Source organism: Chelonia mydas, chromosome 2, assembly GCF_015237465.2.
Source record: "Chelonia mydas isolate rCheMyd1 chromosome 2, rCheMyd1.pri.v2, whole genome shotgun sequence".
In the NCBI taxonomy this organism is placed as follows: Eukaryota; Metazoa; Chordata; order Testudines; family Cheloniidae; genus Chelonia; species Chelonia mydas.
In genome coordinates, this window is record NC_057850.1 from 38,378,575 (window position 1) to 38,394,289 (window position 15,715).

At 39.3% G+C, this 15,715-nt stretch overlaps 1 protein-coding gene across 12 annotated transcripts in view; it reads right to left on the reverse strand.

The window, feature by feature from the left end:
* VPS13B (vacuolar protein sorting 13 homolog B) overlaps positions 1-15,715 on the reverse strand; it is a 914,031-nt gene that overhangs the window by 13,103 nt on the left and 885,213 nt on the right. For 11 of the 12 annotated variants that reach the window (XM_037892217.2, XM_037892214.2, XM_027818377.3 and 8 more), the window contains exons 57-60: positions 12,087-12,263; positions 11,035-11,205; positions 3,614-3,790; positions 369-471 (exon numbers count right to left, since the gene is read on the reverse strand). In XM_037892217.2, the coding sequence (XP_037748145.1) occupies positions 369-471; positions 3,614-3,790; positions 11,035-11,205; positions 12,087-12,263 (628 nt within the window). Of the gene's footprint in view, positions 1-368; positions 472-3,613; positions 3,791-6,191; positions 6,574-11,034; positions 11,206-12,086; positions 12,264-15,715 lie in introns of those variants that run through there. The other variant, XM_037892220.2, reaches the window with a different exon arrangement.

Sequence of the window (15,715 nt, forward strand, 5' to 3'; positions counted from 1 at the left end):
ACCCAATAGAGAAATCACCCTGAGAAGCTGGATCCAAATCCACTGCAGAAAGTAAACCTATCTTCAGTGACAGCTATTTCTGGAGATGTGCAGTATTTTTCTTGGGCTCAGTGCAATGATAAATAAGTAAAAACTTACTGAATGTCATTAAATAAAGATTAGCTCTGCAGTTGTAAAGCTGGAAGCAGATCAGCAGTCCATCATTTGCAGATTGGGTTTCTACGCAGTACCTTTGTGTTTAACATTCCTAAATAAACTGCTATAACTCAGCCTTTCCTAGGGAAGAAGCCTGTTAACTTGACCAAGAGCCAGAACCTATTAATAAACAATGTGGATGTAAAAATGAGCAAGTGTCTAAATAATTTTACCAGACATATTTGACGTGGCTGTTTGGAGTCTGCTCAACATGTTGATCACTTGGATGATAGCGCTGTTTGGGAAGCTGAGAAAGTCCAGCTCCATGCAAAATACCTGTGGTAAGAGAATTTAAGATTTTTACTAGTTGTTTTCTGGAAAACAGTTACATGTTACAATGATGTCATCTGTTTAGAGCGGTTCATAAAATAGGGCAGATACAAACTGATGTCACATCTTTGGAAGCTGTAATAAAGATAATTCATTAACATTACAATGCATAAGCTTTCGTGAGCTACAGCATGAAGTGAGCTGTAGCTCACGAAAGCTTATGCTCAAATAAATTGGTTAGTCTCTAAGGTGCCACAAGTACTCCTTTTCTTTTTGCGAATACAGACTAACACGGCTGTTACTCTGAAACCTGTCATTACAATGCAATAGCTGTGCATTTAACCCTTAGCAAGAAACAACAACAAATGCACTAAAAGTCAGTCACATACTAGCAATAAGGATAAAAATAATGCCCCAGATCCATCATTCCAAAATGGGATAAGACACATCATTTACAATTTACATATAAAAAGTCAAGACCACCGTTAACTTTCTTGTTTAGTATTAAAATACTTCCACATATGTGCCATGATTGGTAAAAATTAGAAGAAAAGTTTGCCCAGGTACTGCATTTAAATGTTAAGTTACTTAATCCAGCTGTTAAACATGGATCTATATACATTTATGAGATCTCCTGGGGCATCTGGTTTATTATAAGTTCTTCTTAGTGCCAGCACAGAATGAAGACTACAAGAAGCAGTTAAACAGGTCTCCAAGTAGAATATCCAGAGTAGAAGATGATACAGCATGTGTGCTTTCTGATGGCTTGTAAATTTTTATAAATGAGGTATGGTCATTAGATCAAGAATTACTTGTTTGTAAAAACTTCATTGATATAATAAATTCTTTAACAAGAGTGACAGAAACTAGGTTAAGAGTTGAGAAGCAGTGTAACAAGGTATAGTGCTGAGTCCTTCATAAGTAAACAAAGGAAAATGATTTTGTTAAATTAAGCACTCCAGTGAAGCAATAGGCATTTTTACATAGGGTTGTCAGTAACTTATATTCCTTTTTATAAAATGGATAATAATTTAAATAAAACATCAGTATTTGAAAAAATACTTTAATTTTTTACACACATGGTGATGCTAATACTTAAAAGAAGCTTCCCACTTGTAACAATTGGCTTACCCAAGTTCTCAGCATTATGCAAGTGAAAATGTCATTTACAGATGGAGAGAGAACATGTGTTTATTTCTGTGTGGTCCCCCACCCCAGGGTCCCTCCCAAGAGGCACAGACCCAACTTCCAATCCAGTTGTGGCTGAGAGTTATTCTAACTGTTGTGTGTTTCTCTCTCACGCATTGCCATTTATTATTGATATAGTTTTTATGTCTTTCCCTGGCTAACTCTTCCTGTCATATGTTCATGGAAAACATGATGTGTTGTATATAATATCTGCAGCGAAAACTGTCCCTCTGCGGTTATGGATTTCTTGTAGTTTGATAATGATTGCGCTCTGGGCTTAAACCTAGAAACAATGATTCTACAGTTAACAAAAAGAACATTGTTCCCACAATTTAGGGCCAGATTCTGATTTCACTGACATCAGTTTTACACTTGTGGAATGCAGATTTCAGAGGAAATACTCCAGAGCCAAACTAGTGTAAGAGAGAAAAAGCAGGCCCACAGTATTGTAAAACCATTGAAGAAGAGACTGAGCTGTTCACAAGCCTTTTTACCAAAAGGATATAAAAAAGATTACCAAGCATGTTTGCTTGTCATTTAATTATTTACTATCTCCCAGATTAGGTCAGGGGGGTGTTCTGTGTGTAAAGGGAAGTGTGGAGATAATTTTTCAAAATTTCAACGCTAAGGCAGCTCCTCATATTCCACTCACAAATAACTTTGGCTTAATGCAGGGTTTCTCAAACTTCATTGCATTGCGACCCTCTTCTGACAACAAAAATTACTACACGACCCCAGGAGGGGGAGAACCTTAGCCTGAGCCTACCTGAGCCCCACCGCCCTGGCCGGGGTGCGTGTGTGTGTGTGTGGGGGGGTGGGGCGGGGGTGGCAGCAAAGCCAAAGCCTGCACCCCACCACCCCTGGTGGGGAGACCGAAGCTCAAGAGCTTCAGCCCCAGATGGGATGCCTGTAACCTGAGCCCTGCCACCCAGGGCTCAAATCCTTAGGCTTTGGCCTTGGGTGGTGGGGCTTGGGTTTGGGCCCTGGGAGGGGAAGCTCAGGCTTCGGCTTCCGCCCCAAGCCCCAGCAAGTCTAACGCCAGCCCTGGTGACCCCATTAAAAAAGGTTGTGGCACATTTTGGGGTCCCAACCCACAGTTTGAGAACCACTGGCTTAATGAATCAATATATCAAGAAAAAGAGGAGAATGCTCTCAGATTAAAAGCACCACTCCAAGAGTAAAAAAAAAACCCATTTAAAAATTGGTTGAAGTTAACTTAATGACTGATTTGTCATCAATGTGTATCTTGTTCCCTTTTTTTAACCCTTTAGTCTTGGAGTTGAGGATTCATGACACCAGAAGCAAATGCTATTAGCAAGTTTAGATCATTTCATGGTACTCTTTCACATATTTTACTGGCCCAAAGTGCATTTACCTAGATCTGAAAGGATTTGCCATAACTACTGTTAGTGCTTAATCTACTTGGCATGCCCATCCCTATACCATAAAGCTGGGGTTATTCAAACCCAGAATTCAATTCCCTATCCGAAAGCACTACAATTTAAATGGGATATTCCTACCACATAATCCTTTCTTTTCCCTCACAGATTCTTTATTTAAAGAAAACACAACTCTTTCTTTTCTGTAACAGATCAAGCACCCTCAAAATAATGTTCTAATTGGATATATTATTGCTGCATTACATTTACTGTTGAAAACTCTTTTGCAGCACATATGTTTCTGTAACTAATTCCCCTGGCTTCCAAAAATTACTTCATAGTACATTCTATGTTTCTGGTGCTGCACAAGACTGTCATCTCAATGCAAGAGAGCACGACAGGATGACTTTTAAGGGAGAAAGACGACATTTATAGCAATTTAACTGTAGTATTTTTAATCTTTTTGCAAGGAAAATAGCTACTGATTCATATAAACAGACACGGCAGGCTGTATTTCATGACCAAATCTTAAGAATACTCTTTAAAGTTAATACTGAGGTCTCAAAATCATTGAAACTCACCATAGCCCGTCTGGGAGACAAGTTCAGCTGCTCCTCCAATTGGCTTAGTAAACACTCCCATAATTCCTTTTCCTACACCAGAGATAACACCTTTGGCCTTGTGCCCTGCTGAAGCTTGGGCCTCAGATATTTTCTGAAAATTCTGCATTGGCTGATCTACAATACCAGCAATTGCACCTGAAAAAATAAGAGTCGCCAATAATTAAAGAAGATTAAAATCCCAGAACAAGATAAAATCTTAACATTGGAAGAGAGCTTTGTTTGGATTGAACATTGCACTCCACCCTCTTATACAGCTAGTTAGCATACATTTACCAATGATCTAAACAGTATCTTCGCTTCGTTTAGACTAAACCTCCACTTCCCTTTCACATGTCTCACTCTTTAAACCTTCAAATCACTTAACTTCATAATATTTTTTTGTCTTTCAACTACTTTTTATTAAATGCCTTTGCTGACTTGATATAATGTAGTTCACACTATGTGTGGCTTCTGGAAATGTTGGGAGTGGGATAAATATCCAGTAGTTTTGAAAGACTTTTAGCAGTTATGGAAATGAGATTTTCATGTAAACCTAAGATTGACTTCCCGAGAATAAAAATTGCTTGCATTCAATAGATCATTTTTATATTCTCTTCCATTGCCAGAAATGTTCATAAGCTAATGCAACTTTTGATATACTACTAAGATTAGTAGAATTAGACTTTTGGACTTTTTGTTACTCTTTTGTTAAAACGACCATATTTTACTTTAATGTGCATAGTTCAAACTTTTACAAGTGACACAATGACCTCTCCAGCTTTTAGTATCAACAGAGGACTCCAACTTAAATCTTCCTAAATGTAAACAGGTATGTGAGGTGGTACATTTCTTTGATCTTGAGTTTACTCAAGCCACTTACCACAGACATGTCTCTAGTTATTGTAATTTTGATAGATAAGCTATTTGGAAATCACTAAGAGTACAATGATTGGACAAAGTGACAAGGTGCTAGTTAGATAACATCAATTAGAGAATGGGCTGCCTGATCTAAAGTCCTTTGCTCACTGCAAAGCAATTCACAGGGTGCAAGTTTGCAGACCCCTCAGCTAACTCTCAGTTTGCAGTTCCTGCTGCAAATATCAAGATAAAACAGCCAATTAAGGACTAAGAAATTGCCAGGAAGTGTTACCTTTATAGCCATGCATTTCTCCCAGAGCACAGAAAACTATGAAGATCTCACTTTGTATCTGGCACTAAGCATGCACGTGGGGGCAAATGCACCCAGGAATAATTCCACTGATTTCAATGGAGTTACACCAGGGGTGCATGTTTACCAGACTGACATATATTAGTTAGCCCCTAACTGGTTTTAAAATGATCTTAAGAAATGGCCACTGGATTAATGAAGGAGCTGCTGATTTTGAATGATGAGAACTGGTGTATTTTCCAAACAACAAATGAGATTGGGGAAAAAGAACGTTTACTTTTCCCCCATTCTTATCCTCTAAAATATTGCATGTAATATGAAAGCACCGTAAACCTTCCTCCAGTTAACACACTTCTTCCAACTTTTATGCGTATATCATTTCCCAGAAAAGCATGTTTGTATTGCTGCCTCCTTGTTTGTAAAAGACCTGCACGCTACTGTGAACATTCATCATATCTTTCATTTCAGTCACATTTTTAACTTTGTATTATAATGCCAGGCTATGAAGCTTCCTTAACTATATTCTGTGAAAGAGATGTAATTTTCAATTCAGTTCCATTTCATTAATCATTAACAGCTGCTCATGCTTGTTGACTTCAAAATACACCAACACCCCATTACATAAACTGGAGCTGTTCATCCATTCTTTGCTCTTGTACAACTGTTAACACATCTGAAGAAACAAAATAATACTTTGTGTTGTACTAAGTTCCAGTATTATGTGACTCCTTGACCTCTTTCACCCAACCTACAGAGGTCATACACTGCAACTGCACTCTCAGAACAGAAGTTATTGCCTTATTAAATGTAATCCACCTAAATCCTTACACTAGTAAATTACTTACTATAATACACTTGAGCAATGTTATAAGGTAATAATGAATAAGAGCTTACTCCAAAGAACCTGTGGTGTGCTGAACACACTTCTCTGATGGAATCAGGCCCAAAGGACAAGACAGCAGAATGGAAACAGCTGTGACTATGATACATAAGATTATTATTTATATCGTGCCCAGGACAATACATAGCTTAATTAACCAGTTGTTTAGTACTTCCACACTTTCTTCCATGCTGACACTTACAGATGCAATTTTCCTCTTAGCTTGTCTGTTAAGCCACTCCTCTCTCCTCCTTCAAAACCCTTCTCAAGACACAATTCCACCATGATGCCTTCAAGAAATTGCCAACAGGCAAGGCAGACACTTAAAAAAACTAACCAATTGCATGCGTCCTCTCTCTCCGCACCATTTGCAGTTACATGACTGTAAAGATTGTGCAGTCTTTGGAGTGGTGTCGTTAATATTCTGGAACTGTCTAGCATGCTGTAAGTACTACCACAATCCATATAATAAACAACAGTACTCACATCTAACTGACCTTTTGGTACCTGTGGTTGGGTCTCATCAAGCTTCCCCAGAGAAATGCAGGGGAGATTTCCTTTTTGGGGTACTCCCACTTCCATGGGGCAAGCTGGACCCATGCAGTTCCCATCCTCCCTCAATCATGTGGGCTCAAGAGAGGAAGAAGTTCCCAGGGCAGAGCAAGCCCAGGAGCAGAGACTTGCCCCAAGCAGAAGCCAGAATCAGCAACACGGATAGAGATGCAGATGTGAAGCCTGGCTAGGTCTCTCCAAATCTCCTCGTACCTGGAACTGTGCAGGGAAGACTATCCTCTGAGGGCAACTGGCCCTATGTGGCTCTATTCCTCCTCACTCATATGTGGTTGGCAGAAGAAGCAGCTCCCAGGGTGGAACCAGCCCAGGAGCACAAATCTGTTACCAGCAGGACCATGGGGGAAGCAGAGAATGAGGCTCAGTTAGGGTTACTTTTACAGCTCCTGGACAATGGCGAGGTCATCAGAACTATGCCCTCTGTAGTTTGTTCCTTGGACATACCTCCACTCTCCAATTTATTGTCTGTTCACTCCAACTGCCTCCTGTTCTTCTCTTTCACAGGCCCTTCACTGCCAGGCTCACTCTCCTGTCCTCCCAATATAATAAAAGCAAAACCCATTTCCCTTCTTCACCACACCAAAAAAAAATTGCACAACCACTAGGACATCTGCCAACCATCAACCTGATTACTCTGCTTTTATACTGTATCCCTGCTGACTAAAAAAAAAAAAAAGTGGTATTTTTATAACTACAAAATGTGTGTTCAGGGCAAGTTGAAGTTCCTTGCCAGGAACAAACAGAATACTCCAGTGGAACAAATGCTCAGAGTGATGAACAGTGTTTGGAGTGAAGAGAAAAGTCAAATGGCTTTTAGAATCTATGTAAGCTGTTCTTTTGCTCACAGTGAATGTTAATGCCACTTGTTCTGTGTTTCATTCAAGATACATTCATTTAGACCAATATGTGACAGGAAAAAATCCTCCACTATGAAAACAATGGAGGTGTCGCTGTTGAGTGAAAATCCGGCAGTAGAAACATAAGCACACAGAGTACTTTTGTCAGTTGTGTGACACAAGTGTTCTAGTTTCTGAAAATATTGTCAGAAAGTGGTTGCCTTACTGCAAACAACATGTGCTTTTTACTTTTAAGCACTGGGTAGTACTACTGAAATGAACATGCCCACTTGTGAATACAGTTAAGCATGTGCATAAATATTTGCTGGATTAGGGGCTTAGACTGCAAGATCTTCAGGACAGGTACTGTCTCTTACTATCTTGTATGTACAAAGCCAAGCATAATGGAGCCCTGATCCCAATGGATGCAACTGTCATACAACCGCTATTATGGTGAATAATAAAGTTTAGAGAGACAAGGTGGGTGAGGTAACATCGTTTATGGGATGAACTTCTTTTTGTGAAAGAGACGAGCTTTTGAGCTTACACAGAGCTCTTCTTCAGATCTGGGTTGTCTGTAATGGAAATCACAGCTTCCAAAAGCCAGGCTTTACATTGTCCAACTACAAAATTACTAGTTTGTTCATGCTACATTCTACTAATACTACTAAACAAAATAGCTTGCTAGCATGAAGTAGAGTGTGAGTGGAGCGTACAGTCCTCCTTCAGTTTTTCTGAAACGTCTGTTTCGCTAGGGTTAGACAGCTGTTCAATTACTCAAAAATGTTCCATTTCATAAAAAGGAGCTGATTCAATGTGGTGTCTTTCACCAGAGCCAACATTTTTGAAACTGATCCCATAGCATCAATATTCTCTCTCACATAATTATTAGTTTTTATTTAAGGCATGATAGTGTGATTAATGCTATACAAGATGCAAAAGATGACATGGCCCCCTGCACTGAGGAGTTTATAATCTAAATACCACAATCTACACTTTTATATTTTATATACTTTTATATTTAGATCTATAACAGAAAAAATGCCTCGACTCCTTTGATATCAAAAATATGACAAAAAACACCCAGCAGTCTCCTCGTAACTAGAAAATAAGAAAATAGCGAGCCAGAGATAACAATCAAATCAAACAACACCCTGACAGTGCTTGAGTCATTTAAAACTAGACAGAACGAAGCACTTAAGAATGCACTGTGGGGAACAACTTGCACTGAGAAGGAGACAGAGTACATGACTTTGGCCCTGATTCAGCAAAGCACTTAAGCACGTGCTTAAGTGCTTTGCTGAATTGGGGCCATAATGGGCTAGATTGTCAAGCAAGTTAGGTGTGTAAATGTGCACTCATTTTTTTCTATGCAATTACCACAAATACATATGTAAATCAGATAATTGTGCACTCATATGACTAAAACTGGCCATTTGCATATGCAATTACCCAAACTGTTTGCACATTTGGGGTGACCGGAAGACACATTATGCTGCTTTGACCATCTGATCCTATAGGTCTTTTCCATGTTTTTTTCATTTCCATTAATCTATGCAATCATAGAAATTATTTCTACAAAGGACCTAGAAATCCCTATCTTTAGATTCATTCTGAATGCTTTCTGCTTGTGAGAGAAAAGAACACAGCAGCACCACTTCATTTCACTTCATTGTAGAAGAAAGTCACTGGAGGTATTTTTTTAAGCGTTCTGTAAATGTGCTGGTAAAGCAAACCAGCACTGCAGCACTTTACTCCAACCAAATCTGTTTTGGATGGATTTCTAAAATCCCTAAAACTGAATGGTCAGGGGAGAAATGTCATTATGATGTATCTGTAACAGCTGGAATGTACGTGTATTATGTACATAACTTAGATGCCTAGTGTTTGTATACTTAATAAGAGAATCAGTCTTTTTGATGTTATCAGAAGAAATCAAGATTTGTGTCTGATACTATTGTGAAGTCTGCTGATTCCTCACAGATACTGACTGGCTCCATACTTGTCAATTCCCTTAGAGTAACCACAGGTATTTATTTGGGAAGTTAATTATTTCTATTACTAAGAATAGTAGGTATTACTTTAGCAGTGAAGAATTTGTAAACAGAACCATGGAGACAGAGAGTACAAGTTCCTTATTCCTGGGACTGTTGAAATTTTAAAATAAAACAGCGCTGCAACTGCAGTCTAAGCCAACATGTAAACTATTGCTCTTCTTTCGTGTTTTGGGGAACAGCAGCAATTAAAAGCAAGACGTTATTTGGTATTTAGATGAGTACTGTTTAAGTGCAACATTAATAACCTCATATTTCCAGCATAATGTTTGAGTTCTTGGGTAATCAAGGAGGCTCCAGCATTCTAATTCCTGCTATTTTCATAAACCCAGAAGTATCCACATAACCACTGTAGCCTTTCAAAAAGATATTAGGAAACTTAGTGCACTGAGCCTGGGTGTATGTGACAAGTGTGGTGTAATCCACTGGTAAGTGTGTGTTACAAGTCGCCTGTATGTGCCAATCCACAGAGGATATTTGTTGTTACAGCCCCCAAGAACAGAGTGTTGGCTCTTTAGCTCAAGTTGTAGCAGCTCATGCTTTTAGCTCTGCAGTTCCCCAGTTCAGTCGCCTCTGTGTTGGCCAAAAGGGTGGCCATCACATTGGCCTGTGGTCTTATTTGTGACTGAGGTAAGATCACCAAACTATTCCTCACCAGCATCCAATACAGGACTGATGCAATGCTTCCCAAAGTGAAATCTTTATCCAGTTACTCAGCTTGACTGCCCCCAGCCCAATAAAACAAAACAAAAAAAACCTTCTGTAAACTGCCTATGATTTGCAATATCTGTACCAGTTTACTATTGGGTTAGTGGCTACTAATATATGCAATTGCTGCTTCATACACATTTTCTCTCAGGACACTAGCTTGCCAGGTTACAGCATTATCAAATGACAGGGCTTCATATCATCTAATATTTTCACCTAAAATAATTTTCAGTAACTTAACCTGAACTTGTAACATTTTACCACTTCCTCTTTGGGGCTTTCAGGGTTGCGGTTGTAAATTTAGGAGTTGTGTATAATACTGAAGATTAGGAACAAGGACAAATCCTGTCAAGCTCATCTCTTTTAACCTTTTGCTCTGGAATGTTTTTTGGTCACTTTGATCTCTGAGGGATTCATACTCCTTCATATGCACTAAGGCACCTTGCCAAAGAATACAATTTGGCATTCCTTTGCTAGTGTGACAAATAGAAGTACCCTAGAAAATCCAGTTCCTGAATGCTTTAACTAGAAAACTTCCTTTCAGAGATTTTCCAGAGTGGTTTAGTTTTCAAACTTTTATGTAATATTTTGAAATATCCATAGTGATCTTCACCTCTGACCAAACCATTTGGCTGCTTGACTAATATAATTATACTGAGTCAGGCCAATCTGGCTTTCTTTGCAAAAGTAGAATTCTTCATCGAAGTTTACTTGACATTTGCACTATGCTCAAGTGGTTTTCAAACAAAAACGAGCATCATTGATATCTATTGTGCAGTAGAAAACACAATCAGTTTTAGAAAGTTTTCCTATAACTCACTGGAAAGTAAACATCAGAATGATGATGTCTTTGTGCTGACTTGCCTACAAGCCAGCATATGCCCAATACAGAATTATTCTTTCATTTTGAGCGATACATCATGTACCAATAAAAGCGTTTCATGACAACAGTATGAGAATATGAAGTTATTCTATATTTGCAATTATTATTAACAAGAAAAATAACATTTAAACTCACCATAATCCTGGATGAACAGAAACAATATCTCATATAAGTAACTCTGTGTCAATTTAAGAAAGTTTTGGTCTTTGTATCTCTAACTTGCATACAACTGTACGAAAGACTAATGAGTAGTTCATAAATATCCAGTACAACTATGATTAATATGGTAACAATACGTTACCTAAAAGGCTGATGCCTAAGCGGGAAAGCCCCTGTCTTAGTCCTTCTCCCAAATTCTCTGGAAGCTGCCTTCTCCATTCTTCTTGTCTGTTATAATGCTCCTCATCCAGTGACAGACGATCCATATTCCGAGCAAGACTTGTTGCAAGATTGGTAATTGATGTCAGTGTACCTAAATACATGTAGTTATATGTTTGAATCTGGATCAAACTGTTTTATTCTACGCCTCACTGAAATATGCTTACCAACAGAACAGCAATTCAACTGAATAAATTGCCCATGTGTAACATAAATTTATTATTATTTGTTAAGCAACATCAATGTACTTCATTAGTGCATATCATGCCTTTTACATTGCCCTTCACCAGGCCTGCCTTACTAGTGACAAGCGCAGCTCATCCACATATCCTTCCTTGGTTCCCAAACTATTAAAATCTGACATGAGCATAATGGGGATGGATGGAAAGGTAAACCAAGATTCATAAAATGATCCTACAAGGGCTTCTCTTCTTTGAATCTGAATTGCTAGCAAACAGCTAATGCTCCATTTTCTGTTGCTGACCTTGTTAAGCCACAAGATGGCACTGTTTATGTATCCTTGTAAAAGAAAAGCTGGCTATGTTTTAAATTCAGATCTGCCTTCCCGTCAAAATGTACTTACAAAAGTTATGACAACTGCATCTACGTTTTTTTTTTAGAAATAATAAATATGATGAGGCAACGTAGTGTAGAATTTCTTATGTTTAGCAGAAGTACTGAACACCTTTAATATTTCTGTAGTTATCACACGGAATAATGGCCAAGCCAATCTTGGTTTCCCCAATGGGAGGTTTAAAATTCTGAAGTTTCTGAAACATTCTAGCATACTGTAGTCAAGAAGTGATCTGTTTAATACATAAGGCATTATATATGAGCTTTGTTATCCTCCCTGCATTTCTTTGCAATCTAACAAGGCAAACAAAGCTGCAGGCAATTTCATTTTAGACTTTAACACATTCTTTAACAATGCATGACAACACGGCAGAGGTAGGAGCAATGAAGTGAAAGATCTACCTTTGGAAATGTGTTTAACAAACGATGTTGTTCCTCTGGAAACTCCACTGACAAATGCTCCTGGGCCTCTGGTCAGCCCCTCATATGGGAGCCTAAAGAAGTCAGCTATGCCATTCCCTATACTTCGCACCAAGCTAGCTGGGCTTCCTAGAATTTCCAAAGATCCAACAACCCAGCCTATGTGGAGAAACAGGACAAGTGTTACATTCACTAAAATTGTGGAAGCAGCAGTTGTGAAAAAGTTATTCCTTAATTCCTTTTATTTTTACACTAGAATTCACCACATTATGAACTTCCTCTAAGCAAAACACGGGAAATAACTCATCCACTATGAATTCAGAAATGGCAATCTTTCATACTTTGTAAATCAAAGAAATCCCTTTGGCAAACTCACAAATAGCTTTGGAATGACTTCCTTCCACGAGCCTCCCGTATTTCTGCTAAATGTGTGCGTGGAGAGATGGAGGCTAGATTCTAACAACTAGGAGCAACAGTACTGGAGGCTTAGCTTCTTTTGTAGGCAACATAGTGATTTCTCATCCTTACGTGAGAGAATCATGACAACCAGTTTACAGCAATTCAATGTACAGACTTATGGGAGCATGGAGGTCAATTGCTTGATGGGGTGTTGGAAAAGGGGATGCAGATTTTTGACAAGTGCATGAGAAGTTATTTTTCATCCACCCCTACCCTCCTGAGCTGATCACTTTCTTCTTGAGCCTAGTTCTAGCCAGACAAATGTCTTTTTCTCAGTACAGTTGTGTAAACAGCAATGACATATACATGCTGATTAGATTACTCATAAGGGAGTATTCCTTATGAATATCCCAGGAGAGGTATCTGGAGATCTGGTTTCCTATATAAATACAGGGTTGCCAGAGGCCAGCCTGATGGCCACTGTATAGTGCTCTGTTGTGAGTCTTACTGTAAATCTGGTTTGCAGGTCTCTTCTTTTTCAGGCTGGTGGATTGGCAGGAGGTTTTTAAAGAGATGGTGCTGCCGTAACTGTTGTTTTCAGCAGCCCATTGAGACTGATTCAGAAACAACAATAAAGACCCATTAGAAACTGCCTGCTCTGCCAATCTCACAATCACAGATTTCAGTTAGGGCTGCCAGAGTCACATGATACATAATAGGGACAGAATAGTAAAAGAGAGACTGAACTGGCTCTTGTCTTCCTACTGAGGACTGTGAAACTGCTTTGCCCTCCTTATTCCCATCCCATCATTGTGGGCTCCTGTTCTCCAGATTCTTTCCTCGTGACCCCTCACAGCCCCTCCTAAGGCTGAATCATGAAACTGAGCAGAGAGAAAATGTTACTCATGTGAAAGAAATTAATCTTGTGCTATCATTTTAAGCTTCTGGAAAATCTATTATTCTTGTAGAATCTGTCCCCCATTTCAGCTTTGCCAGTTGAGAGGTACAGTACACTAAAGATAAAAAGCAGGAATCATAGTGGACATGAGGGAGAGGCTGGGATGGGTACAAAAACCAAAAAAACCCACCCAAGTACAGTTAAGTGGCAACTCCAGGAGAAGATCTGGAATGAAAGCCTTCGGACGTTGGCAAAAGTCCTGTAGTTGCTGCCCTGCAGAGGTGCGTGCCATTGGCAGCCCTCTCTTGCTGGGAGCCCAGGGGAACCCTGTGCTCCCACATGGGCCTGCTACCTCGCTTCAATGTAATATTTCCATAAAAAAGTATTTGCCACTGTATAAAGTGACGGAAAACAGGATGAGGCTGGCAGTGGTGTACAGACGGAACGTATGCTCCATCTGCTCAGGATCGTTTCTGATCAATAATGGTGCAATGATCATTTACATCTACCATTTTTGTACATTTCAAGTTTTTTCAAATGTTTTAGGTAATGGAGTCCTTCCAGGAGGTGCTTCTCCCTCAGAGACCCCATCATCAAAACAATGGTTCTCCAGGTGAGGAAGAATGGATGCAGATGCCCAAGAAATCATCCGTGCTGATCTGATCACTGATCACCGATTGCTCATGAATGACGTAAAATGGTCCATCCCACAGAGGGCTGAACATGTAGCCTCTCCACCAAACCGACAGACCCTGCCAGTCTGAGCTTGCCTGAACTCTGCTCACACACTGCCAATCAGCTTGTTCAACTATTATGGATAGGCAGGGCTGAAACTGTTTAAATACAAAGTTCTGGGACAACCTGGCATTCCCGTGACTGTGCACTACAGTTTGGCTTTGAATAATAAGCTGTTGGTTCTGGCAAGGCTGGGGAGGCAGCAAAGCTCATCTTCAAGGGTGTGTGTGTGTGTGTGTGTGTGAGAGAGAGAGAGAGAGAGAGAGAGAGAGAGAGAGAGAGAGAGAGAGAGCGTGTGCGCGCGACCATTTCTGGCCCATACTCAGGAGTGAAGCTGATAGGCTCTCAATGGAACTTTGTCCAGCATCTTGCCTGGAGGTCAGATCACCATGATTCAAGCCCTTTTAATGAAGGAGGTGAGTGTGGGAGGAAGTGTGTGTATATGGGGAGAAATGAGGAACTGAGCAAAATCCACCAAAATTCACAAATTCTGTATTAAAATTGTACAATGTTTCATAAGCCTTATTCTACTACACATCAGAAGGCACTTAGTATTTATATCTGCTAACAAGAAATAATCATTACTACAATGTCTTAGCAAAGATCCACCATATTCTCCTAATTGGCAACCTATTGGGATTAATTTTGGCTAATAAAATTCAAAATTTCCATATGACTTTTGCTAATTTAATGTGACAGTGTAAACCAACATTTTTAAACAGCGTTCCCTTTAAACACAGCCCAAGCCACCAAAGCTGTCATTTTCTGCTAATTACTGGAGGATGTGGGATGACTAACTCCAAATCCAAACGATGAACGTTCCTGCTACCTGTGATATGGATAGCTGGTGCATGGAGGTAATGGGCATCTTGTGCCACTGCATTAGTTGGACTGCAATTTGGCTCTTAATTAGCAGGAAGTTAAATCTCTCCTTTAGTACTATAGGGGCCTGATTTTAAAAAATGTTTGCACACAAGTGCATGTGAAAATAATGACTATCTAATTGGTGTGCACCATTATGGCATGATCAGCTCTGCAAATCAGATATCTGCACATGGGAAAGGCCAGTTAGGCTTCTCACTGGCCATATTCATCTATAAATACCTGATACACATGCACAATCATGGTAATTATGCATGAAAATGTGGTACATAATTGTGTGTAGCAAAAAAGGAAAAAATAAGATTTTGGAAAATCTGACTCTACATACTTAGGGAAATATATATGATGTTGCAATAAGTTCTACATTAACTGTGTGTGATCATTTACAAATTCCCGTGCCTATTAAGGTGTAGAAGAGACTGAGTCACTTTATTATGAATTTATGGGAGGCAGAATTTTAAGAATGCATCCATTAATCTAAGAGGCTAATTGCTCACTATTGATCCTGTATGGGAAAAAGTCAGTACAGCAAACTACATACTTCATGGATCAAAGGACAATAAACATCTGTGTGCCAGTTTAGCATGAAGGCTCTATGAAGAAAGACAGATTCCTAGTCATAAAGTGCAGCCGTAAGATTTAACAAGAAAACAACATTCAGTGGTATAATTTGCTTTGAATGCATAGCAACTTATTG